Below are 27,043 nucleotides of genomic sequence, written 5' to 3'. Positions count from 1 at the left end.
GCGTGGCGCGCAGCCCCAGCGCGAGAACCAGAGCCAAGCGGCACCGAGTGACAGCGCTGAGAGGCTTAAGATCTCCGGAGCGGCTCGCCATGGCTGGCCCGCAGCAGCAGCCCCCTTACCTGCACCTGGCCGAGCTGACTGCATCCCAGTTCCTGGAAATCTGGAAGCACTTTGATGCTGACGGTCAGTAAATCTCCCAACTTCTGGGCCCGTTGACCCCCGGGGACCTGAGGCAAAGGGGTCAGGGGCATGGCTCAATGCGGGCAGGTATGCTTTGCCCCCAAGTGGTTTATTCTGTGGTAGAGACTGCTGGGGTCTTGAGCTCGGGGAAACGCCCGCTGCCCTGGTGACAACTGTCAGTAAGTTTTTCCCAATGCAGGGTGCTCAGGGTTCAGGTTCTGAGCAAGTCCGAAGGTTCCCAGAGAGGAGGCCTGGGCAAAAACGGCTCCCCATGACACAATTCCTTGCCTCCTTCCTCACCTTTCCTTTCAGGGTAACGCCTTGCCTCTAGCCCTGTAGCCACAGGTCTCCAAACCTCACTCTCCCCCCATGCTTCTTACCCCCACTACCAGTTACAGGGGCTCGAGAAAGCTGAGCGTCCTGAAGGGAACCTGGGGGGAGAGGGCGGCTCCCCTATCCTGGTTGGCCAGGATCAGGAGTAGAGAACGGATTGGGGGCTTTTTTTTTTTTTTTTTTTTTCTTAACAAACCCAGGCTTTCTTTATCCATTTTTTTTTTTTTTTTAAATCTCACCAGTATTCGGGTTTCCCAACTACAGCCGAGTGGATGTGCTGGGAGGGTCCTGATATTAGCCCCCAGCCTGCTGCCTGGTGGTGGCGTAGACTCCTGGGTACCCTGATCCTGCTGTCTGTGGATGGAGGGGGGCGGTGTCACATCCCAGTGACCAACACTTTGCTCTACATGGTCTTCACAATGACAAACCCAAAAAGTGAGGTCTGGGTGGATGGCTTTGGAAGTGGCTCCCAGACCTAAGATTCCAAGTGTCTATAGTCTTATCTGATTCAAGTATAAAAGAACATGCACACCACCAGTCCCTCACCTCTCCCCTGTCCCCATACCCAGCTTCTGATATTTCCTGAGACTTTTCTATCACTAAAAAGAGAGAGCGAGACAGACAGAGAGAAAGAGAGAGAGAGAGAGAGAGAGAGAGAGAGAGAGAGAGAGAGAGAGAGAAGAAAATGGAAAAAATTCAATTCACTCTCCAATGCCTGGCTAAGATGAGCACCCAGAATGCACTGGCATCTCAGACCTGTTGGCAGGGTGGTGGCTCAAGGTGTTTATCCGAGGACTGAGAGGGAGGGGGCAGGAAATAGTCGTATCAGTTAGCAACTCCCTATATTCTCTTCTTCCTCTCTGAATCCCCTTGGTAGTGTATGAAGGTGGATGCACAGGGGTCCTCTGCTCCTGGTGCCTTACCATAGCAAGGAAAGGGTTAGTGTCTGAGGATGCCAATGGGTGAAGTTTCAGGAGTTGAGGACTAGGTATCTGGATACTAGGGTGAGATAGTGATCTGCTTGAGAATTACTGAAGGTGGTGCCTCAGTTGCTCAATCTGAAAAATGGGGCCAAGCAGAGACTGTCTTTCCACTTCCCTGCTCCTGGTGCCCATCTCCCTGAATGGAAGGGCTTGGATAGTGTTACAGTCTCTCATCACTGCGTTGCACATGGGGCACGCTTTGGCCAGTGTATCTGCACCAGAGACTTACGAGAGGCAAGGAAAGTTACCAAGCTGTCAAGGTTATACCACTGGCCTCCTGCTGGATGAGTCAGCTATAAACAGCCGACTCAACATCTTACTTTTCCCTGGGGACCATCGGTGATCCTCCCAGTTATTATGAAAACCTTATATGTTTAAGTCTGTTCTGAGACACCGACTTTTCAAAAACAACAAACAAACAAACAAACACCAACAATTGCACTCTTTTGAATCCCACCCTGAGATGGTTCTTGGCAGAGTCCCCTTGTGCAGTTGAAGAAGATGACACAGGACTTGGTTGGTGGTGCTGGCTTTCCCTCCATTCCGGTGGACTCCTATTAGGATAGGAAGAGGGGATTTTTCTAGGATTAGCCCACAAAATATCCTCAGCCCTGCTTTGGAGATGGTGGGTAATTCTTTTTTATCCCAGAAAGGGACCCTTGGATACACCCCCTCAAGGAAGTCCCAAAGTGGGCCCAGAAGTGAAGGTGATATGGATCGGAAAGGGCATATATGGACAAACTAAGATTCCACTGAGGGATCTAGAAGGAAAGCCTGGGACTGCCTTTCTCTGTACCTTTGTGGCTTAGCCTCTCGAACACCCAAAGGCTGCAGAGGACCCAGCACCTCATCACCTGACCCACCTGCCTCTATCTGAGCTCTTTCTTGCCTGTCCCGGCTTCTGTTTGCAACGTAGGGGTCTGTTGTAGGTTTGTTACTCACTACCTTAAAGACCTTTGGGAGACTCTCCTGTAGCTCGCGGGGTCCCTAGAGGAAGTTCCTGGAGCCCAGTTAATCATAGACACCAGGGAGAGAAGCCACCTCGCTCCTGGACTCTTGTAAACAAAGGAGACTTTAGAAAAGACCTTGATCCAGTGAGAGGAGGGCTGGGGGGTTAGGGCTGGGAGTGGTGACCCTTAATCAGCTCCTTTCAAGTCAGAAAGAAGAGGCACTACCTAGTCCTTTCATCCAAAAAGACTGTTCTCAAAGAAGTCATTAACAGTGGGGAATGAAGGATCAGGTATTTAAAGAGTCAGGGGCTGGGCAGAAAAGGCCCAGGGCTCTCTCCTAGCCTCCTAGACCACCCCAATGCTTCCTCATAGGTCACCAAGAGCAGGCAGTGGGAGCCATCAGTCTCTCTGATGCCACCCAGTGAGGTGGCGGTCAACCCCCCACACCCCGTGCCTTAGTAGGCTCTGCAGATTTTCTACGTATCACCTCCATGCTTAGAGTGACATGGTATCTGAAGCCATCACTCTGTTGCTTCCTGGTCACTTTGTCAGCAGTTCATTTACTCTGTAAGATCCAAGTGGCTGTCAGGGCTGGTAGCACAGGCCTATAACCAGCAGCTTGGGAAGAGGACTGCAAATTCAAGGACTGCCTAAGTCACAGAATGAGTCTCGGGCCAGCCTGGGCAACTTGATGAGACTCTGTCTCAAAATAAAAAGGAAGAAGAGAGGCTGGTGATGAAGCCCAGAGGCTTTCTGTTTATCTAAATGTTTGTCTTCCATGTAGCAGGATTTAGGCTCAGTCATCAGCGACACAGGGAGAAAGGGGAGAGAGGGAGATGGAGAGGGAAAGACAGACAGACAGACAGATGGAGGGTGAGAGGGAGGGAGGAGAAAGAGGGGGGACACACATACACACACACACACACACAGAGAGAGAGAGAGAGAGAGAGAGAGAGAGAGAGAGAGAGAGAGAGAGAGAGAGAGAGAGAGAGAGATCAAGGTGGCTGAGATATGGATGCCCAAATCAGAGTGTACATACCATCTCTGTATAGTTCTGAGAGACCTTACCAGGCTCCTAGTTCAGTGATAACCTGTGAGGAGCCAAGCCGTGGCTCAGCAGAGAAATAGAGGAGTTCCTGATAACCTTCCAGAACAATCAGAATGCAGAAGGGAGAGAGGAGCAAGCAGACATTCATGGACCAAGAGAGGCAGCACTTGATTCAGGATTCTATCCTAAATACATAGAGAGGCACACAGACCAGAGAGCCTGTTAAAGGAGTTACTTGAAAGTCAACAACAACAGCAACGAAAATGGATCCCGGTCAGCTCCATTGTAGGACAGCATGCAGCCATCAAAGCGAGAACGAGTCTATGCACACACGGGAAAATGCTACTTAAGACGATAGCAAAACACAAGGTAAGCTGAGTTTACTACGTAAAAAGGAAAATAATTCTACGGGCATCGTCTTTCCCCAGAAGAATGTACATCTAGCTACAGGTACAGGGACCTACTCAGAGTCTTCTGGGCTTTGTCCACTTTCAAACAGCCTTGGTTGGCGAGCTTCTCAAAGTCTTTTAGAAGGACTAAGCCTTGTTCCTTATCTGTATAGGACTCAAATCCCCCCGTCCCCCGCATTGATGACTTTGGAAGTTAATAATGAAAAAGGACCATACGGTATCAAGGAGAGCTCTGCCAGGATCTTTTCCACCTAAACCCCAGTGGTTCTGAGTGTCCTGCAAATGACACACGACCCTGGAGCAGACCCAAGTGCCCAGGCAGGCCTTCCCAGAGTCCTGTACATTGCTAGCTCTGTTTCTAGTAGAGGGAAGAGGGGTGGTGGGTGAGGCCCTAAATTCCATACTTAGCAATACACATGCACACGCACATGCACACGTAGGCATATGTGTGTGCCATACACCATGCACACACACCACACCCTACACATATATACCCCATACCACACATCACACACACACACACACACACACACACACACCACACACACCTCACATACACCACACCACACAGACACCACACCCCACACTCGCACACTATACACACTACATAGACACACCACACACACCACACACACCACACACATAAACACATGCCACACACACCACACAAATAAACACATGCCACACACACCACACACACACACAACACATACACACACCACACACCACACATATAGATCCTATACCACACATCACACACACATATACACACTCCCTGGAGCTCACTGGCCTATTGCAGGTCAGAAAGAGACCCTGTCTAAAAGAAAAAAAAAAAGAAAAAGAAAAAAGAAAACCACAAGCAAACACCACCACCACCAAAAAAGATGGATAGCATCTGAGGACTGACACCTGAGGTTGACCTCTGACCTCAGCATCACACAGACATTGGGTCTCAGTTCATTACAGTCAGTGGGGTCTAGGTCTGGGGCAAAGGTGTTATATACTTGAAGACGGTTTTCTTCTAAACCTGTAGCGAAGCCCTGTAGATATTTTTGACCACAGCTTGGCATCAGCATTGAAGGCTTGCTGGGAAAGCCTCCTGGCTCACGTGGGGCGGCTCCTAGAAAACGCCTGGTCCCCCTAGTCTCCTTCACAGCTACACTGATTATTTCACTAACGGTTCCCTTTGGTGTGGAGTGTACTCAGTCCGTGTAGCCTCTGGGTAGCCATCACCTCACCTCTTCCACTGCGATTGCACCAGCCAGAAGCAGGGAAGCTGGGTCTGTGAAGAGCAGGGGCTCCCTGGAGAGGTAGCCATGGGGCAGGGCTGAGGTATTGTGTTTGTACTGACAAGATACTTCAGCTTGCGCTTGCCCAGGCAGCCACCAACCCAGGTGTTCTATGTCCCTCCCTTGCTTATTCCCACTCCAGACACAGGTGCTTTTACTAGCTAAGGCCTTGGGGAGGTTGCTGGGGCTCAGGAGACCCCCTCAGGGAAATCTTCCCCAATTCCCACGGAGCCAGAATTAATAGAGCAGGCACTAGACTCTTCAAGAACAGAGCCTCTGCAGCACCCGGCCGCCTGGCATACCTCCTGGCAGATTGCATCAGATGCCCTCCTGTGCCCAGCCAGCCCCATCTGGACCCTCAGGCTCTGGCCTCCTCCCCTCCTCTTTGGCTCTCTGCAGTCTTACCTCTCTCACTCAATCTGCCCTTTCCTTCTGGCCTCCGCATGCCTGGGGCTCAGCCCAGTGTCAGGCTGCCAGCTGTCCACAGGTTCAGGGGACCCAGCCCAGCTCTCAAGCCCTATTCCAGAAGTAGCCGAGCCCAAGAGCAGATTAAAATGGAAGTATCCAAATGTTCTTCTATGAACTGCAGATCTGGGGCATTTTAAAACTCTGGAACCACTAGGAGAGTGTTGTGACGGGGAGCATGCATATAGGTGTGGTGGATTGAGAAATCCAGACAAGTAGACCTATGGACAGATCTTATCCCTGAGATGAGCAAAAGGAAACGGTGATCTCTGTTAGCTGTGTGATGCAAACATCCAACCCCTGCACGGCCTCTTTTCCAGGGTAGGGTTATAACGTCAATGTGCTTGTGTGGTAGAAACCTAAGGAGAACAAGGCAGAGATGGAAGGTCTTTGGGAATGGCCAGTGTCTGCTATGCAAAGTAACACAAACACTAACAAGCTTTTCGAGCACATACTGATGTTGCCACCACAGGAAGGGAGAGAACAACCGATCCATGCACACCACACCCAGTGAGAGATCCAGACAGTTGAGGGAGGGGCCTAAGATTCTGCCCTTTTGGGAGGTCAGGGTTAGGAATTAAGCCGACTGACTATCTCATATGTGCTTTGTAAGTGTTTGATCACTGAGCTGGATTCTGGATTCTGCATTTCTAACCAGCTCCCAGATTACCACCAGTCCACACGCCACACAGGAACAGCCAGCTCTTCTGTGGTCCTCTAAAGTTACCAAACTAAACTTTTTACTTTAACAAGATCCCCAGGTGATGGTTATACACCTTCTTGTTTGAGATGTACTGCCAGCCTTGGGAACTGAGAAGACAGGCGCACCGTATCAATTAAGTCAGAAAGCCTGGTGTGTGGGGCACAGGCAATGGCATTGCTGGCATTGCGTTTTAGTTTCCCAGAGCTCTGGTTGAGAACCAGCACTCTAAAGAGACCAGAAGTTGTCAGAAACCCTTAGGGTTGAAGAGGTGAGGGAGTGAAAAGGGATGCTCTATTTTTAGGAGATGTTACATTCTCCAAAACGTTGCTTTGTATGGCTCTCCTAATGACTTAGCAAGTAGAAAGGGTTTAAGTAGTTTTGCTCACTTGAGAGAGAAACGGGAGCCCAGAGGAACCAGCTTGTTCTAGAGCGAGGGACAGTCGTCAAACTTGTGGCACAGTCCCTCCTCCTTGGGTAACTTTTGCCTGCTCACCTCAGAAAATCTGTACATACAAACCTCAGGGAGGAACAAATGAACCTTTCTGGGGTACAGAATCCTTCCGTCAAGAATTTCCAATCCTCTCTGGTCAGATTAATGATAATGAAATACTATCTGTCCTTAGCTTTGGGGTACATAGTGGTGAAATACGGAAGCAAAAATAGGCTCAAGAAGGATGCAAGGCCCCCAGCTCCCTCTCAGCCCCCTCTCCCCAATATTCATGGTTTGAAGGAGGTTAGCAATGATGGTTACTATGGTAACCACATCTTTTATAAATGCCCATCCACATGAGATTTACTTGGTGCTCCCCTCCAATCCCTGGAACTGTAACAAGGTCACAGAAAAAGAGAACCATTCACCTAGCGCTTAAATCTTCCTAGAAGGATGTTGGCCAACTGCTCCTGTATCCCAGCCTTACATGAGAGGGTCTCCATGTTAAACGATGGCTGGGGGTGGCCTTGGAGGGAACGCCTGTTCCTTCAGTGGCGAAAGCCCTTCTTCAGGACCTGTGTGTCTACTCCCTGCTTCTCACTCTCCACCTTAAATAGTCTGTCTGGCCTTTTCTATGGCTCATTACATGCTTTTGGACCACTCTGTGATTTGTAGGAACAGGGCCATATCTGCAGCCTGGAACCGTTGTTTCCTTTGAAAACAAAAGCTCACTGCACAGAGCTAAATATTCTCCTTTTGTTCGGGAAGGGACACGGGGATTCTTGTCACGCCCCTATGGGTGTATGTGGGAACCCCTTTGCTCCTCGATGTATCCAAGAAGGGGGCTTCTTTGCACGAAGCCACCACCATCTCAGCTCCTGGTCCCCTCTCCCTGCCTCTGAGTTTATTCTTCCTTCTCTTTCTTCTTCCCATTGCCTTTGACTGCTCACCGAGGCCTTTTTTTGCCTGTCCTGCCCAAAGGTCCTTGAGGGGGAAATGACCTCTACTCATTACATTGTCATCCAGCAGTCCAAGGCCAAAGAGTCCCTAACATGGGGCCGGAGGCCGGAACCATGGTGGTGATGATCCATGCCTGTAGCACTGGCATTGTTGAGACTAGTGTGGGCCAGCACTGTAAGTTCACTGTTCTTCAGTTGCATCTCTCCAGGGGTCACAGGACGAGGAGCTATCATGGTTCTCATTTTACAGTTGAAGAAACTGAGTTTTACAGAGGTGATGACCATAGTCTGGGTGTCCCAGGCGGAGAAACAGGTATCAGTCCCTAGATAAGAAGGGCTGGTAACTTTACCAACCCCCTATGCAGCGAGTAGAGGGACAGAAATGACAGGACATCACCGGCCATGTGAAGTGGGACTCTCGGGGAGGGCTTTTGGTAAGGGATGCTATGCAGAGCTGCATGGAAGCAGCTCTTCCTTCTGTGGCTGCCTCTGCTTCCCATCATCCACCTTCTGACGCCCTCAGGAGACACACACTCCGCCACACACCCGAGCTCAGCCCTGCCCCCAGCCCCTGTGGCCTCTACATCATGGACTGCGATCCATCCTCAGAGGCCCACCTCTAAGCTCCCTCCCTCAGCTCTAACTCAACTTACCCTAGACCTGGGATGCTGGAAGCTGAAGCTGAACTCAGAGCTGAGCTCTGGTTCCCTGCCTAACTTTGTAAAGCCTTCTAGAGGAAGAGGGTAAGAACCAAGGCTTTGCACTTGCCCATGGTCCAGGGGAATCTGCATCTGAGTCATGGGATAACTGTCAGGTCAGAGAGCTATCACTAGGTGCCAACCCAGCAGATCGTCACCAACACTTCTGCTTCTTTGCTGAGAAAGGTCCTGGTCACCCCACCTCACCGAAGCTGGCCTCACAGACCAACAAGCCCCACCCCCCTGTGAATTTCCAACTCTCCTGAAGTACTTTGTAGAACATCCTAGAAGAAAAGACAACTGCCTCCTCCCGGAGGAACCCAGTAATTACCTTTTCTTTGCAGACAAAAATAAATGCATAATTCATCTCACGCAATTCTCTCTGTACTATACTTATTGGAGCATCTTCCCCAGGAGGGATGGCCTCCAAGGTTATTTATTTGGGACTTAAGACCTTAGGGGCACTAGGAAGAGATATGCCCCCATGCTATCCACAGAGGTCAAGGCAAATGCTTCTGTGTGGTTGTTTGGTTAAGTCTGCAATTTCATATGCCCTTGAAGAAAGTGACCACCTTCTTAACGATTCAGGCTGGACCTCCTCTATGGGGACCTTGTTCCCCTGCTATTGATCAGATTAGGAACTTGATGTCAGTGATTGCCTAATATTGCTATCCAAGGGAATCACCTGGGAGCCTTAAAAAAGAAAAATCACGATGTTGAGTTCACAGCCCAAGCTAGGGATATCAGAATATCTAGTGGTGAGAGCCAGACATTCATATTTTTTAATGATCCTCAAGAGATCCCAATAGGCAGTAAATCATAGAACCATTGCCTTAGCCCTCCTTGCCTGAGTTCCTCCCATAAGTGCTAGCACAGACCAGTGACCTTGGTTGGCCATAGACTCATTTCAGCACTGGTGTCTGGACCATTCAGGCTCAAGTTGTAAGAACCTATATGACGTCTCACTCTTCAGACAAGTCAGGCTTTGACCTTCAGATCTTGTTACGATCATTGTGCTTTTTTCTCAGGTCCATTCCCATCATGCACACAGATGCTGACAACTGGGCTCAAACAATACTGATACTTGGGACACACCCATGATAGACTGTGTGGTTTATAAACAGAAAACTGCCACCTAGCAGCCGGAGAGATGGCTGCACAAGCATGGCTTGACTCCCAGCTTCTGTGTTGAAGCCAGATGTGGCTGTATACATCTGTAGCTCCAGAACTTGCAGGGGGGGGGGTGGGGAAAGACAGGCAGATCTCTAAACTCGTGATGATCTAGCAAAAACAGTCAGATCCAGGTTCAGTGAGAGAATAAGGCAGAGAGTGATAGAAGGAGGCGTACAACACTGACCTTTGTCTTCATATGCACACACATGGGTGCACACAACCTGCACATCCATATGCATATACGCTTGTTTTCTCTCTCCCTCAAAAAGTCTCATGTAAGCCACATGGCTATAATCTTACCACCTGGGAGGCAGAAGCAGTAGGGTCGTAAGTTTGAGACCAGGCTAGGCTATACAGTAAGATGTTGTCTCAGATAACAAGCAGAACTATTTAACTATAATAAACCATTCTGCAGATGAGATGGGTTGAATTATTTTCTCCCATGGATCCCTTCTATATTTTTTTTCTTGGGACTGCCGTAGCAAAGTACCACAGATTGGGTAACCTAACATAATAAAACTTTGAACTCAAGGTGTGTGTGTGTGTACATCTGCTCATGCATACACCGTAGGCTTTGGGAAAGAGACTCTGTCTCTGTGCTCTGCCTCAACTTCTAGAGGCAGCGGCAATCTACGCTCTTCTTTAGCTTGGAAATGTGTTGCTCTAAACATTGCCTCTCTCTTCTTTATGCTTTCACACCTGTCATGACTAGTGACATCTAAAAAAAAAAAAAAAAAAAAAAAAAAAAAAAAAAAAAAAAACCCTTACTTCTAAATAGAGTCACACTCTAGGGTTCCAGACGGATGTTGGGAGAACACTCCCCAACTCTATATAGCTTCTCAAGCTCAGAAACCCAACTTAGGCCCAGTCCCAGGCCTACTGCCTGCTGACAAACCCTGATGCAGATGTTGCTTCCTGTGGGACCTCCAGCACACAGCACATGCTCGGGGACAGCAGCCATCTCTGCCAGCTGACCAGATGTCCGATTCTCCAGTGCTCTGCAGCTGCTGGCTGAGTGCTCCAAGGATGCTCATCGTTAATCTTGAACATGTGCCTGCACGTGCCCTGACGACAAGGGCCCATACTTAACACGACCGGCCAAGATGCCCGCTTGCACACTAGTAGGGAAAAGTTCTCCATGGAGGTGATGACTTCCTAGTCTTACGACTCAACTCTAAGGTTAACTCTGTTATTTTTTTTTATTTTCATCTATCATTCCAGGAAATGGGTACATTGAAGGTAAAGAACTAGAAAACTTCTTCCAAGAGCTCGAGAAGGCAAGGAAAGGTTCTGGCATGGTAAGTCTGTGTCCATCCCTCATGTTTGGGGTTTTCTGTCATCTTGACCTATCTAGTCTTGAGAATAGTCTGTCCCAAGGTACATCTAGAGACCTGGGGTCTCTCCAGTCTTGGTACTAAAGAGTCTTTCATTTGTAATATATGAAGAAAAGCCACGTTCCCCCTAAGAGCACCATATCTGAACCTCTTTGAGTGTCTTAGAGGGATAACCATCATGAAAGCCAAGAGTTGATGAATGCCCCAAACTACACAGGTATGTGTTTATGTGTGCATGAATATATTTTTTCCCCGAACACAGCTCAGAGTCCCAAGGGTTTATAATTCAAGATAGGATTCTCAGAGGACACTAAAATGCCTGCAAGTGTCCCAGCCTCAGCAATGTTGACACCTGAGGCTGAATAGCTTTGTCATGAAGAATGTCTTTATATTATAGTGTATTTTCCAGCACGCTTTTGCATCTACCCAGGAGATAGCCAAGTCATGGCCATCAAAAATGTCCTAGGTTGGGTGTGATGGTGCAAACCTTTAATCCCAGCACTTGAGAGACAGAGGCAGGCAGATCTCTGTGAGTCTGAGACCAATGTGGTCTACATTGTGAGTCCCAGGATAGCCAGGGCTACAGACAAAACGCTGTCAAAACAAACAAACAATACATCAAAAAATGTCCCAGACATTACCAAATGTCCCCTGGTGGAGAGTGTATTCTAGACCAACAAAGGCTGGCTTCTCTGTATGGAAAGGGGAAGACTGAAGGGCCCTGACCATCCTGTTGGTATGGAGGAGTCATGACCTTTGAACTGTCCTCAGTGACTCCAAATCATGGCCTAGTTCCTAAATGACTGTTTCCTCTGGTACCAAACCTGTTGAGTTTGCTAAAGCCTCCTGGGAGAGGCATGCAACATACTGAAAACCTAAAGTGACCAGAGCTGGTTTGTTGTGTCCCGTGTCTGGTCTAGAATATACGGTGCCCACTCCCCACTAGTAGCTCCTCTGGCTCCTTTGAAGGTCTCTCTTGTCTCTTGCTTCCTACCCACTGTCTCATCTATTCACTACCTACTAGTAAATATTCTGGGTTCTGTTCTTAAGAGAAATCAGTTAAGTATAAACTCCTGGCTCTATGTTCAGCAAAGTACCCCAGTGAGAAGCATGCAGAAGCCATGGGTATAAGAGAGCTGGCGGTGGTGCGTAGATATGATTGCCAGCAGATCTCTCATCAGCCCTCATTACTAGGATGATACAAACCCGGGATGCAGAAATCCCAGCTTTTAAAATGGATTCTGGGATCATGAGTTCCACAGAAAGAATGTGTTTAACGGAGAGTTTCAAATCTAACCTCTTAGCCATTCTCTTCCTCAGCTGGCATGAGGGTGACTGACAAGTCTGTCCATAGCAATCCCAATTGCTGTCATCAAAGACCAGTCCTCAGAGCATCTCTCATGTGGATTCTGGGAGGAGGAGCTAGGCTTTCCATTTCTAGCTGTGTTTACCTGGATGAAGTTGAGGAAAGCCACTGCATCTTGGATTCCATTTACAAGTGAGATGCAGGGATGACTTGCCCACTGGGGACCATGGTAAACCTCTATTAGGATGCCCACATTTACGATAAGTAGTTGGCATCAAACCTTGCATATTTGTAAATATAAATACATACTGACAAAGGTTGGTACAAAGGGCCCCAGGCAAGAAGCAGAAGGGTAGATGTCCATGGGGTAGGAGAGGAGCTGCAGCACTGACTGAGGATAAGAAAGGGTTCTTTGGTGCAGGTGACAGCTCAGCCACACCCCAAACCAGGGAAAGGTTCCATACTGTCAAGAGACCACTATGTTTAAGTTGGGGGGTAACAGGCTAAAGGGATTTTTAATAAGTAACCTATTTTTCTATGCTTAGAATAGTTGAGTGGAGGGTTTAAATCTCCCCTTGGCTGTGTGATGCCCTCACATTCTTTCTAGCATGAAATCAGATAAGAGGACTGCAGAATTCCAAGCGTGTCTTTGATGAGGCAAATGAGTGATTCATTTTGCATTGGTGAAAGTGGTCAGAACCTATTGTGGAGTGATGGAGGGAGCTGCGTTGTGCTAAGAGCTGTAACTCACATCGGAGTGGTGGGAATAAGGCCGAACCCTTTACAGGGCTGTGGATCATGGATCGACCCACCTCAAACATCAAAGCATGCATCTAATCACATGGTACAGAACATGCCCACACGTCCTGTGTCCCCTTGATAATCATGTGACTCCAATCTAAAGCAGAGACTGACCCTCGGAGCACAGGCGCCACACGTTTCTGAACCATGTGTTCAGCACACAAAATGATGCCCAGCCCTGCTTCGTTGAGATCCTCGATTCTATGTAACATGGCAGCAAGATCAGCCTCCTTTCTCTGTCCACAGATGTCCAAGAGCGACAATTTTGGAGAGAAGATGAAGGAGTTCATGCAGAAGTATGATAAGAACTCAGATGGGAAAATTGAGATGGCAGAGGTGAGAACCAGGGGGCGTGGCAGCTGAGGGGGCGTGGCTGAGGAGAGCCAGGGGCCCTGCTGAGGCTGTAGCCCTTGTGCCCCTCCCCACTTCCCATGTTCAGGCACAGCATGAAACATCCCTACCTGAGCACTTGAGCCAACCAAACAGAAGGAGTCAGGGGCTTTCTCTGTGGGTCACCCAAGGAAAGAGCAAGCAACAAAGAATGGTCTAGTCTCTAAATGCTATCAGGATCCAACAGCTGCTGCAAAGGTGTTATAAGCCAAGTTTCGGACCAGTTAAAAGGAGTGTGTATACCCCACCTAAATGCATCCAAAATGGAAACTTAATATATATTTTACATAGATAATTTACATATGTGACATACAGCCCATGTAATTCCTACGTGCCTTCATATACATACATGCACACCCACACATATATACTCACACTTACACATAAATATATGTATGCCAACCGTGATCATCAGTTTGCGACCTGTGGTCGAGAGGCCAGGAATGGTAGTGGTAGTCCACACGCCAGGAATGGTAGTGGTAGTCCACAAATCGGGGCTTTGATCTCCAAAGATATATTGGTTCCAATGCTACGATAGGCCAGAAGCTCTAGAAATGAAGTTGGAGACAGTGATCCCAGGGGTTTTGGCATGCTGCAGAGACCAGAAAGGGAGAGAGGATTGTTTGCAAAGGGCAGAGAAAAGGGTAAGCTGGGAGACCATCTCTGCCTTGGCCTATCTCCAATAGAACTGTGTTTTTGCCTGGAGTCTCATATTAGTAAGTCATTGGGTACAGGCTGCTCTGCCCAAGAACTGAGGGAACCATAGACCTTCCCCAGTAGGGCTGCTCTAGTTTAGCTGAGGGTAGTTCACCTGCGCCGAGGCGGGGGTGGGGGTGGGGGGGTAGGTTCGGAGGAGAGTTGTATCCAGCTGGCAGTTGCCCTTCAGGCCACTGAGGAATGGCACTGCATATCAACTTAAAAGGCTTAGACACAACCTGTAAGAAATATTTCAGGGTTTATGGGCCGTGGTGTCTCTGCCCACAACTCTTCAACACTGCCATTGTAACAGGGGAGCAGATATTGATAATACTCCCCAGAATGGGTGGGGCCATGTGTCACTGAACCTTTACAAACGCGTCTTGGGTCCTGTGTGACACGTGGCTGTGGTTTACGTATTTCTCGTTTAAAAAGTCAAGAAACACTACTAAAGAACGAGGCTTTGGTGCTCTGTCCCCTGCTTAAAACAAACAAAGACAAAACCAAAGCACAACAACAATAACAACAACAACACACCATTGTCTCCCCCAATCTTGTAGCCAGGGGACTGCAAACACTTCAGAAATTACATCCAGACCAACGTGTTTGTTTGCGGAGTGCGCCTCTCTTTCCCCACAAGCCACTGTAGCCCGCCTCTCACATGTCATTGGCCAGTATGGGTCACATGCCAATTCCAAAGCCAGTAGCTGGTGAGGGGAATGGGATTGTCTCGTCTGCGGGAGGGGTTATTAAACTAATTAGGATTTGCCTCAGCCCAGGGATCCTGGGAGAGAAGGGAGCGGGGAGCAGAGCAGTTAGGTGGGCTGCCAGTGGTGTTGAATGCATGGTGGGGATTTGCAATTTTTGAGAATGAGGTTGTTAAAGTCTTAATTTGCAGTCAATAAAGCAGCATCCCAGGTGGTAAAGGCTCCCCTTTCCTGGGGGTAGAGCAGATCATCCCAGGCATCTCACTTCTCAGAACCTTTTATCCCTTTGAAGGTCCGCCAGCTTCTGTGCTCAAGGAAGGAAATGAAAGAGAGCAAAATGCGATTTCCATACCGCTTGTCCGCTGGCCATTTTCCACTCTTCCTGTGGGAAAGCCGGCTCAGTACCCTGAGCCTCCCCCTCTCACACTGATGTGGTTTTCTGTTTCCCAGCTGGCGCAGATCCTGCCGACCGAAGAGAATTTCCTTCTGTGCTTCAGACAGCACGTGGGCTCCAGCGCCGAGTTTATGGAGGTGAGCCTTCTTTCTGCACATGGAGACCTATCTTCCTTCGGTATTCAGAGAAGGCCTGTCCTAACACCGGCAGAGAGTCCCTGGGAGATGCTCGACCCCACCCCACGGGGCTCTACTGTTTGAGGTGTGGTCTGTGTAGCTGAGGTATCATATACCTGGATCCCAGTAGACTCCCTGCCACACTGAATCAGGCACTCAGGCCTCCACAAGATCCCCTGGTTGGGAAGACCCAGTTTTCAAGCTGGAAGACTTATTCTTTTCAGTGCAGTTCGCCCGAACATCAGATATGGGTTTAATTTTATGGCGATTTAAAGGATTTTCTCCGGTTTTTCTGAGATGTCAAGATTCTACAAGTCAGTAATTGACCGTTCTGAATTCTGTCCTTAGTTCTTTTGCCTGTGTCAAAGAAAAGTGGAACATCCCTAGGGTTGGTTTGTGTATGTATGTATATGTATACATATATATACATACATATATATATATATATATATATATATATATATTATAGAAAATGGATGTGGGCTGAAGATGTGGCTCAGTGGTGGAATGTTCGATGTTTGTCTAACATGTACAAGGCCCTGGGTTCTCTCCCTAACACAGAAGGAAATGCAGGAAGAGGAAAGGGGAGGAAGGAAGGGGAAAGAGGAGGGAAAGGAAGAGAGGACTGTGCCTACCCCTTCCTTTCTTGTAGAGATGCAGAGATTGGTCCTCACTCCATCCAGATGCATATAGCTTTCAAGAGTCAGGGATCCTTCAAAGGAACAAAGTCTCTCTCTCTCTCTCTCTCTCTCTCTCTTTCTCTCCCCTCCCCCCCGTGTGTGTTTCTTGATGTCGTTTCTCTCCACGTGGTTGACGTGATGCTAGACTCTTGTGTGACTTTACCCTTCTAAACCATGCATGTCTGCAGAGCAAGCACAGCCTCACTCTCTTACACACCTCCTGGGATTCCACCTCTTCCTAGGGTTAGCCGTTCTTTCCGTTCTTAGCATCTGCAAACATGAAATGGTCCCTGAAAGGCTTGTGTTCTCCCATAGACTCCATCCTGCTGGGCACAACATTTAACATCTAATTTTAGGACTACCTCAGGACTTTCTTTTATTTCTTTGTAGATTCTGCATAGCCTGGGCCTCTTTAACGCTCTCTTCCTAGAATGAGACGAGAATAAGGACACCTCGGTAGAAGGGAGAGAAAGTTGAGAGCTTAGAGCCCAGAGCCAGCAGAGAGTAGAGGTGGGGTGGGGGTGGGGGCAGTACAGTCAGACCTGATGTAGGATAATGGTTAGGGGTAGCTTCTGAATGCTTTGCCCTGTGGAGAACTGAGTGGCAGCTACCCAAGCTGTCTAGAGTATGGGTTTGCCTGTGTTTCATAACTCTAAGGAAAACCAAGATCAGATGTCCTAGTATACAGTGAAAAATCACACACATACACATGTGTGTTTATATATACATATATATACATATACTATACGTATACGTATATGTATACGTATACATTGTAAGTTACCTGTTGCTGCATGACAAATTATCCCCCACATTTAACACCATAAAGAGACAAAGACTTGTTATCTGATAGTGTCTATGGTTGAACCCGCTTACCTGGTGGCTCTGGTCCCAAGTGTCTTATGAACCCAGTTGGGATGCCAGCTGAGCCGTAGTTCTTGAAGGCTGAACTGGAGCTGGAAGAGACCCCATCTCCATGGTGGTGAGATTCTATGTCATCCAGCTGAAACTGCCTCTAAGAAGGAGTTGAAGGATGCAGCTTTTGTGGTCAGCAAGCTCAGCCCTGGTTTTTTTTTTACAGAGTTCTAATTCCTTCACCAAATAAGAGACTCAGACCAGAGAGAGAGAGCCCAGGACTGGGACGGGGGAGGGGGAAGGGGGCAGGCCTAAGTTACATGCTTATGCTGGAGATGGGGCTCAATCTCCCTTTAACCATATGAGAGCAGAAGATAGGTGATTTTCAGAGAGGGAGGGAGGGAGGGAGGGAGGGAGGGAGGGAGGGAGGCAAGGAAGGAGGGAGAAAGAGAGAGAGAGAGAGAGAGGAGAGAGAGAGAGAGAGAGAGAGAGAGAGAGAAAGGTTTTATAAGAAAGGTAAGGGAGTAGTGTTTTGAGGACAGTCTGAAATAACCAATTGTGTTGCCAATTCTGCTTGACCATTGAGCATGACTATCAAATACATGAGGGGGGGGGGGATGGCAGAATGAGAACAGTACTAAGTAACCAGGCCTGTTCCTGCTCCCTCCTGAGTTTGCCTCCCATCCCTGCCTCTTCCCTCACTCCTCATCAAGAAAAGCAGACCTCACACCCAAAGCAAACCTAAGATCTATCCAGCCCTTGCTCTATCCTTGATCAAAACTGCCTGGCTAGCACTTAGAAGAAAATAATCAACCCTAATTTACAGGATGATCCATGAGAGGACCTAGGAGCCGGCGGGATGGCTCAGTGGGTAAGGGTGATTGCTGTAAAGTCCAACAACCTGAGTTCGAACTCCAAAGCACACATGTTGAAAGGAGAAAACTACAAGTTGTTCCCTGGTCTCCACGGGCATGCAATGATGAGCAGACCATAGTTCCTTCAACATCCAAAACAAACAGTAAATACAAAAGAGGACGTAAGCCTAGAGCAGATTAAAGTAAGAGGCCTTTGCCAGGCGGTTTTTCTCCTCCTCCTTGATTAAGAGACTCTCCCTCGTTTCCTCCTTTGTGACACTGAAGGGACCGGCTAAGCCATTGTCCCATGTTAAAGTGAAGACTCTCTAACATCCTTAACACCAAGAGCCTACCGGCCCATTAAAGAGAACTTGGAGGAGGGTGCCAGGGTTTGATATGTTTTTTTGTGAATAGGTTGACATTCCCATTGCAGGCTTGGCGGAAGTATGACACAGACAGAAGTGGCTACATCGAAGCAAATGAGCTCAAGGTATGATGGGTCCTAGGGGTGGTAGGGAGGAGGGCAAGTCTCATGTACCCAAGAGCCACCCAAAGGCCTTTCTGCTCATACCACTGTTAAGGGGCTACGGAAGTAAGAGAAGTGTGAGCTGTCTAATTGATTGAGCTCTTAAGAGAGCCACTTTGGGGGTACGAAGAGTAAGAACCAGGGAGGGAAAGGGTGCTGAATGAGCAGCATGGGGTTGTGGTCTCCTCAAGGGTACTTGATCCTGGCACAGATGCTGGCCTTCTTTGAAGTCCTATGCCAGCGATAGGGATCCACAGGACCAGGCATTTAACTAAAGCACACTTCTTGACACCCAAGGATCCAATATAGGTACTCTTGAGAAAACTCCAGAAGGCTGGCTACCTAACTTAGACATCTACCCCAGTTTCTCTGGGGGACCAGTGACCCTTGGGCATAGATAGGGCCTTTATTGAGTTCTGAGAAGGGAGTCAAAGCCGGTCTCTACCATCTAATCTATGTGCAAGGTTGTATGTACACAGGAGCCACCCGAAGGCCTTTGTGGTCATACCACAGATGGTAAGGGGTTAGGAAAATGAGTGAACTATGAGCTGTGTAATTGAATTGGTAGAGCTTAAAGATCAACTTGGATTTTCTAAAGGAATAAGCAAGTGGGTGGGTGGGGGGCTAAATGAGCGAGTTGGGCTCTGAACAGGCCTTTGGTGTTCCAGGGGTTCCTGTCCGACCTCCTGAAGAAGGCCAACCGGCCCTACGATGAACCTAAGCTCCAGGAGTACACCCAAACCATAGTAAGTGGTATCCTTGCCTCTCCCCTAGTGATGTGGGGCATGGCTCCTGAGTCCCGGGGCTTCTAAATGTGCAGGATCCTTCCTCTGCCAACGCTTCAGGCTTATGAAGTGTCTCATGATAGTGAGTGAAAGTTCATAGCGCCATACTTCTTTGGAGGTGCTTGCTGAACTGACTCCCATGGTGATATTGGGGTTGGAGATTCTGTTTCCACAGGAACTGATAAAGCTCCAGGAAAAGACGAACCAAGAGGGTGGGCCTTCAGTGATGGCTGTTGTCTCACCACCCCAGAGGTGTCTCCCCCAGTGACTGAGATGAGGCTGGTCCCTAGCTTCCAATGACCCCAGGACAGATGATGGCAGGTGGAGGCCCTTATATGAGTTCAGATAACCCAGCTACCTCTTTCTGTCCCCAACAGCTACGGATGTTTGACTTAAACGGAGATGGTAAATTGGGCCTCTCAGAGATGTCTAGGTATGTACTTTTCCTGCTTCTGGTGTCACTTTGAACAGGCAGGCTTCTGTGCTGCTGTCCCCATCTGAATCCAAGACAAAACCAGCTGGAACTGGAAATCCCCCCCAACCACACCCCCAACTTCCAGAGTGTCAGGCTCCTTCACTCTCCCCACTGCCTCTCTGCCTGCTCCAGGAACTAGAAACCTTGCTGCCACACTTAGTCTCTTCCTTCCTTCCTTCCTTCCTTCCTTCCTTTCTTTCTTTCTTTCTTTCTTTCTTTCTTTCTTTCTTTCTTTCTTTCCTCCTTTTCCTCCTCTTCCTCCTTCTTCTCCTCCTCCTCTTCCTCCTTCTAACATTCCAACTGACTCCTTTTATAAAGTGCTCAGCGATTGTTTCCATAGTTACAGATGCTTCCTCTACACCCTGCTTCCTATCTGAGCAGCTCGCTGCCCATGGCATATCCTCTAATCTCTGTTCTAATATTTTCTTTCCAGACTCTTGCCTGTACAAGAAAACTTCCTGCTGAAATTTCAGGTACAAACGTTGCTTTGCTTTCTTTTGGCTTTCTCCATTCCCCTCATCCCTCAGATCTTCAGCCTTCTGCCTGCCTTTGCTCCAACACACACACACACACACACACACACACACACACACGCACGCACGCACGCACGCACGCACGCACGCACGCACGCACATGCACATGCACATGCACCAGAGTCATGCAAACTTCCATGATTTCTCATACATTTACACTCTCTCTCCCTTGTTGATACTTTGGGGCTTTGTTTCTTTAACTCTTTGGTCTTTCCAGGGTATGAAGCTGACCTCAGAAGAGTTCAATGCTATCTTCACATTTTATGACAAGGTGAGAGGGAACAGTATGGGGTGGGAAGGACTGTGGTGACAATGGCCAGAATTGCTTGGTCCATAGGAAGAGACCGGCTTTCCAGAAGGGGCACCTGGGCCTGTGATTTCTTTCTTCTGTTATGTGGGAAAATAAATGGCAGAAGCCCACAGATTTTGCTCAGAGACACATTTGGACATGATGGATCTGGGTCTTGATATGACAGTAGAAATGGCCTTTTGTTTGGTTGCTTAGGTTTTCTTCCTTCCTTCCTTCCTTCCTTCCTTTCTTCCTTTCTTTCTTTGGTTTCAATTTTGAGACAGGGTCTTGCTATGCAGCCTGAGATGCTATCTAATTCTTCATCCTCTGGTCTTGGCCTCTCGAGTGCTGGGATGACTGGCTTATGGGTGTTCATACCACCATACATAGCTCAATCAATTGTTTTCTGGGTCTTTGGGAGTGAGAATCATATCCTAGCCTCACCCTAATCTTAGCTGTCCCCTGTTCATGTGACTCTGATGGTCTCCCTTATAAGGGAAGGGCTTGAAGTTGACTGAACAGCTCTACTCAGTTATCTCTAAGCTTCTGCAGCCTCATTTATATTGTAATGCAAATAAGAAACACCACCAGAAAAGAAGCCAATTTGTGCTGAACTGTCTGGTATTAACTGCTATTGACAGAACTAAGTGCATTATTCTGTCCTTCTATGGTGTGAAAACTCTGCAGAGAAATGGAAAGGTTAGGTACTCCCTTTAAACACTCATACACACATACACTCACACATACACTCGCACACACACATACACACACTCACACACATGCATACACATTCATATTCACACAGATCTTATACACACATACTCACATACATACACTCTCACACACACGCACAGATACATATGCACTCACACACAATACACACACTGACATACAAAACTTAGACATACATGTACACACTCACATATACACACCCTTACACAATACTCATACACACATATTCACACACACATACACACTTACATACACATACTCTCACTCTCACACATATACACAAATCACACAAAGACACACTCTCACATACACACTCAACATACACACACAACTCACACATATACACACATACTCTCACATACACACATTCAAAACATACACACACATGCATACACATACACTCTCACACACAACTCAGACTCACACCTGCACACACACACACACACACACACACACACACACACACACACACACACACACACACACACCAGAGCTCTTGAACTTAGGTAGTAGAAAGAGCTGTGGTCAGGATGACTGGGGTCTGGCTGGACTTGAGAGCATTGTGCTGACTACTCTCTGCTGCCACCTTCAGGATGGAAGCGGCTACATTGATGAGAATGAACTGGATGCCCTCCTGAAAGATCTGTATGAGAAGAACAAGAAGGTGAGGAACTGAGCCCAGGAATGAGTTAGGGTCCCAGGGCTAGGAGAGGTGAGCACACTCAAAGAGAAAAAGAGCGGGAATGGATTCTTTTATCTCTGATCTTCGATGACAAGATAGTCGCAATTTGTGGGGTGGGGTGTCTTTTTCTGGCTGATTTAAAATACACATAACAAGACTTGTCATTGTAAAAGAATATGCCCTAGTGGTATGCAGGATGTTCATCACACTGTGTAAGCACCACCATCTCCATAAGTCTAGTCCTGCGAAGCTGAAACCCAATACCCACGATCCCACTCTCCCATCTTTCCCTTGCTGTCCTGCCATCTTGCATCTGTAAATTCACTGTTGTGGGTGCCGTGTAGAAGGGGAATTATGTGACCTCTTCATGGTTGGTTAATTTCACTCAGCATGCTGAACTTAAGGCTCATTCATGTGCTAGCATGTTGGAATTCTCGTTCTTTTATTGCTGAGTGATAATCGCCTTCCTCGTGTAAACCATCCATCCTGTCTACTCCCTTGCCACCTATGCCCCCTCACATTGGCCGTTGTCAATGGTGGCGAATAGTCGATGTAGCCCATTCTGGAGAAGTTTCAGCCAAATGGCTTTCATGAGAGACTTCTAACACAGAGAGAAATTTGGGAGGGCAGGAGACGAAAGGAGTGAAGATCGTTCCAGATCTATTAACTGAAGAATGGGGGAAGAAGCTGGGAGAGAATCACTAATGAGCTTGTTTCTTTCAAAGGCCAAGAAAACTAGCAATTTTGTGCCTGGTACTGCCTCTCTGGAATCCTCTAGGAATGCCCCCCACCCCACCCCAACATACACACACACACACACACACACACACGTCATGGTCTTAGTACCCTCAGTGGGAGGGATCCAGTGGAATGGCGACCAGAAGACAGCCTTTGCATCTGTCTTTCTTCACCTGCCAGAAGATAGCTTTCACTGAGAAAGTGACTGCTCTTTTCTTTAATTAAATATCAAACGCTCTGTAACTTCTAGAGCTGTCTAACTGCCTGGGCTGCCAAATGAGAACTAAATTTAATGCTCAATTTCAGAAAGAAAAAAAAATCGCTGCAGCCTCTGGGCCCATTTGTTTCTCTTTGCCAGTACTGTCTGATCTCTCTGGCTTCACCCTGAGTATCTGCCTTCATCGATTTGAAACTACATTTACATTTTAATGTTACCTACATGTGCTCCAGATAAGATGAGTCCGGGGAATAACTGATAAGGCTTCAAACAGTTCCTAGGAAGAAGAAAGCCTTTGGAAGAGCCAGTATTAGAGCTCACTAAACCGTTTTCCTGACATTGTATCCCAACAGAAAATCATTTATGTAGCTACGTGTGCTCAAATGAATATTAGAGAACTGAAAGAAAAAAAAAAAACCATCACTGACTTGCATTGCGTGAATGAGGCGGCATAATTAGTCTTTATAAGGCTATGCGGATCACTTGAGGTTGGTGAACTCTGCACACATGCATACACTAAACCTCAGAGTGACCTGCATTTCCTGGTCATCAACTCACTGGGCTCCTGTTTAGTTAATGTGAGGAACAGAGACAGGAGCTGTGCAGGTGGGCCCCAGGATATGCATACAAAGGCAAGGAGTCAGGATTTGGAAGCAATCCTGAAGGTAGAGGAATGGGGTATTAATGAGGCTGTTTACATGGGAGCCTTCTGCGTGTGCCAGGCTCCAGACTTGGCACCTGGGCATTAAAAGAATGAATCAGCAAATGGGAAGAGAGTGGCATGATTAAATTCCAGCACCTGAACTGGAAGGAGAAAAGGCCATTTTGAGTGAGCTCACATAGCAGGCGTGGCCTCGTTCTAATGGTGCCTGTGTGGGCTGTGATACGGTTTCTAAGCAGATTTCTGCTGGAGGCTCCTGAAGGGATGGGCTGATGAAAATGAACATCAGTACTTCTCAATATCCCCAAGGCTGTGGTAGATCGGCCTTTCCCAAGTTTTGAACAGAATTCCAAGACATAAAATTAGGCTGTCTCTCCCTGCCACACTTTCCCCTGGAAATTTTTTTTTCAAACTTGGGGTTGATATGACCTCCCCCCACAAAGGACGCCTTTTCCTTGGTTACGTGTAAATGATGCATAGTTAGGCACACGTCCTTCCCCAGTGTGTACAAATTACAGGACCCTTTTCAGGAACTTTACAACGTTCAGAGAGATGTTCCTTAGTGTTTGCAAAATGCCTTTGGGTGGGGACAGTGGCATAAAGCTGAGAATAGCTGCTTTGAGAGGTTGTCTCCAAAATGTATAAGAAGAACACTTGACCCTGGGGACAAAAGGTGGAGGGACAAACACTGGTAGGCCAGGTAAGTAGGTAAAGTTTGGGGCTCTGGGGACTGAAGATGTTTTTGATGAGGTAATCCAACCTTTAAGTAAGCAGCTTAGCCTTTAGCCTTCTGTTTTCTCATTGGCATAATTGAGATAAGGAACCAACAACCTGAAAAGGGAAGTGTATTTTTAAGATATCTGCCAAAGTTTACTACAAGAGGAGGAGGAGGAGGAGGAAGAAGAGGAAGAGGAAGAGGAGGAGTAAATGGAGTTCTGGAGAGGTGGAGAAGTAGACTTGAGTCATAAAAAGACCACAACTGTCACCACAGTAGTCCCCCATCTCTGGACCGATGGCCATCACCATGCCTCCTTGAGACAAGGGTTATTGGTGTTTCCATTTTTCAGCTAAGGCTGTGCTGCTGAGCCCCCAGAAAAGTTGACTGTTTTCCTCAAAACAATGCAACCAGTCAGTGAGAGGGTTTTAACTCAGGTCCACCTGATTGCAAAATTGATGCCTTCTGTCCACCTAGACTCTTTACCATAGGATGAGTTGAAAGGAAGGTTGGTTTGGTGTGTTCATGACTGTGTTGGGCCAGGAGACTCCTTTGGGCAAGGCCATGCACTAAGCCGGCTCTCACCTCTTTCTCCCTCCTAGGAGATGAACATCCAACAGCTCACTACCTACAGGAAGAGTGTCATGTCCTTGGCTGAGGCAGGGAAGCTCTACAGAAAGGACCTGGAGATTGTGCTCTGCAGTGAGCCCCCCGTGTAAAGGGGTGAAGGGACAGGGGCTGCTTCTGCGCCTCCCTTAAACCCTGCCCCCACTGTCCTGACTCTCTTGACACTCCTTCCCAGACCTCCCCACCCCTGCAACCTGCACACACCAGCCTGTGGAGCAGGAAAGGAGAGATGGAGAGAGGGTGGCTGGTAGCATTCCTTTGAGCTGCACCAGCCCAACCCTGGCCTGATGGACAGGTGTCCCTGCGGTGGGTCACCAGCCACATGGATGGTGGGTGGGGGCACAGGTGGAGCTTCCCTCATCTCTTCTCTGTGATGCATGAGATCCTTCAATGTATGATTTGGGCTTCTGAGTCCCACAGAGTGGACTCCTTCCTCTTGCTACACCACCCCCTCTTTCTCCCCAGGCCACCACTGACCCCAAGTTTCCAGGTTCTGCCCACCAGCTTGCTAATGATATAGCTGTCTTCTCAGAGCTACTGTGGAGGGTGACGGCCCTCTTCTTGTGTTCTTGGCTTGTGTGTTCCTTTTAATCTTTGGGTTTCCCTGTCTTCTTGTTTACCAAAGAAGAGTTTACAGAGAATAAAGTGGAAATGTTCTGCCGTGGACACTCACTCATTTCTTGTCGTTGGTAACATTTCTATGTTTCTAAGGCTGGGCCTGCCATAGGGATGGGGAGGGCACTGAGGCTACCTGATTGGGGTTTAGGACATCTTCCCCCCAAGATTTCACTGGTGTGGTGCCACATGTCAGGAAGATCAGGATCTCGAAAGGCTCCTTGGATACACTGAGTTTGAAGCCAACCCCCAAAACAGAAATGAGGCTCTGGTGGTGGGGGCTCAGTTGACAAAGCACTTGCCTTGCAAGCGCAAGGACCTGCGAGTAATCCCAGAACCCATGTCAAAATGGCGGGTGTTTGTAGGAGACAAAGACAGGAAGGATCCCTGTAGGGTTCTGGCCAGCTACTTTAGACCAGTCAGAAAGCCTGTCTAAAAGATAATGGATGTCATTTCTGAGGATGACATCTGAGGTTGTTCTCTGGCTCCATTCACACAGGGACACACAAACACCTGCACACACACACACACACACACACACACACACACACACCTCACATACACAGGAACTTTAAAAAAAATACTTCAAAAACACTATGGGATTTCATATCCCAGTCTGCTTTTCTATTGCTGTGAACACCATGACTAAAATCAACTTAGGGAGGAAACAGTGTGTTTGGATTATATGTGACAGTTGAGGGATGTCATGACAGGAACTGAAGGTGGGGGACCTGAAGGCAGGAACTGAAGCAGAGTTGCTAGCTTGCTTTTTATAGCTTGCTCAGCTATATTTCTTATACAGCCCAGGACCACCTGCCCAGGGTGACACCACCCACAGTAATCTGGCCCTTCCCACTTTAATTCATTTGTTTGCTTTCCCAAGGCAGGGTTTCTCTGTATAGCTTTAGCTGTCCTGGAGCTCGGTTTGTAGTCCAACCTGGACCCAAACTCACAAAGAGTAGATCCACCTGCCTCTCTGCCTCCTGAGTGCTGGGACTAAAGGCATGCAGCAGCATACAGCCCCCACATCAATAATTAACCAAGGAAATGCCACAAGATTGCCCGCAAGCCATTCTGAAGGAGTCTCCCTGGGTGTTTCTAGCTTGTGTCAAGCTGACAGACATTAACCAGCATTCTTGTGATTGCTTGCTTGTTCCTAGAATGAGCTGAGTCATTGTTTGTTTTGTTCCTTGTTTGCTTTGTTTCTCTATCTCAGTGCCTAGTTCATGGAAGGCTTTCTGAACTCTGGGTCATTATGTAGAATGGGTTACTTGGACATCCCCCTTCATCCTTTAAGAGAGATGCTATGGTTCTAGTCTACAGTCAGGGCAACTGAAGATGAGTGCTGAGCGCTGAGCTTTTACAGCCCATGGCCAGTTGGGAACAGAGCCAGGCTGTGACTCTAACAACCTGGACCCACATTCGAAAGCACTGCCTCCCTTGCAGTAGAGACACCCATGGTATGTGGCAAAGCATTCACATCTTTCCTCAAAGTGAGAATTGCCCAGCACCACCTGATCAGATAGATGCCCCTTACTGTAAGGTCGCCTTGGCCTTTGGGTCCCCAGAGCTGTCAGAGTTCCTAGAATCCTAGAGACAGAGAACTAATTTTTTTAAGACTATTATTGTTTTTT

At 47.9% G+C, this 27,043-nt stretch overlaps 1 protein-coding gene across 1 annotated transcript; it reads left to right on the top strand.

Annotated features, from left to right (window-relative positions):
- On the top strand, positions 1-25,460 carry Calb2 (calbindin 2). The gene is made up of 11 exons (XM_034523144.2): positions 1-183; positions 10,843-10,919; positions 13,309-13,398; positions 15,306-15,386; positions 18,248-18,304; positions 19,009-19,086; positions 19,503-19,558; positions 20,034-20,073; positions 20,351-20,404; positions 21,747-21,818; positions 24,770-25,460. The coding sequence occupies exons 1-11, from the start codon at positions 90-92 to the stop codon at positions 24,884-24,886; spliced, it is 816 nt and encodes a 271-aa protein (XP_034379035.1). The 5' UTR covers positions 1-89; the 3' UTR covers positions 24,887-25,460.
- The last annotated feature ends 1,583 nt before the right edge of the window (positions 25,461-27,043 follow it).

Source organism: Arvicanthis niloticus, chromosome 18 (assembly GCF_011762505.2).
Source record: "Arvicanthis niloticus isolate mArvNil1 chromosome 18, mArvNil1.pat.X, whole genome shotgun sequence".
Taxonomy (NCBI): domain Eukaryota; kingdom Metazoa; phylum Chordata; class Mammalia; order Rodentia; family Muridae; genus Arvicanthis; species Arvicanthis niloticus.
The sequence above is the reverse complement of the archived record's forward strand: the minus strand, read 5'-3'. Positions and strand labels throughout refer to the sequence as shown.

Bases quoted from the DNA above. Each gene is read 5' to 3' on its own strand.
- Calb2 (XM_034523144.2), top strand. From the start codon at position 90: ATGGCTGGCCCGCAGCAGCAGCCCCCTTACCTGCACCTGGCCGAGCTG. The intron at 184-10,842 runs GTCAGTAAATCT...CTATCATTCCAG, and splicing joins GAAGCACTTTGATGCTGACG to GAAATGGGTACATTGAAGGT. The intron at 19,087-19,502 runs GTAAGTGGTATC...TGTCCCCAACAG, and splicing joins AGGAGTACACCCAAACCATA to CTACGGATGTTTGACTTAAA.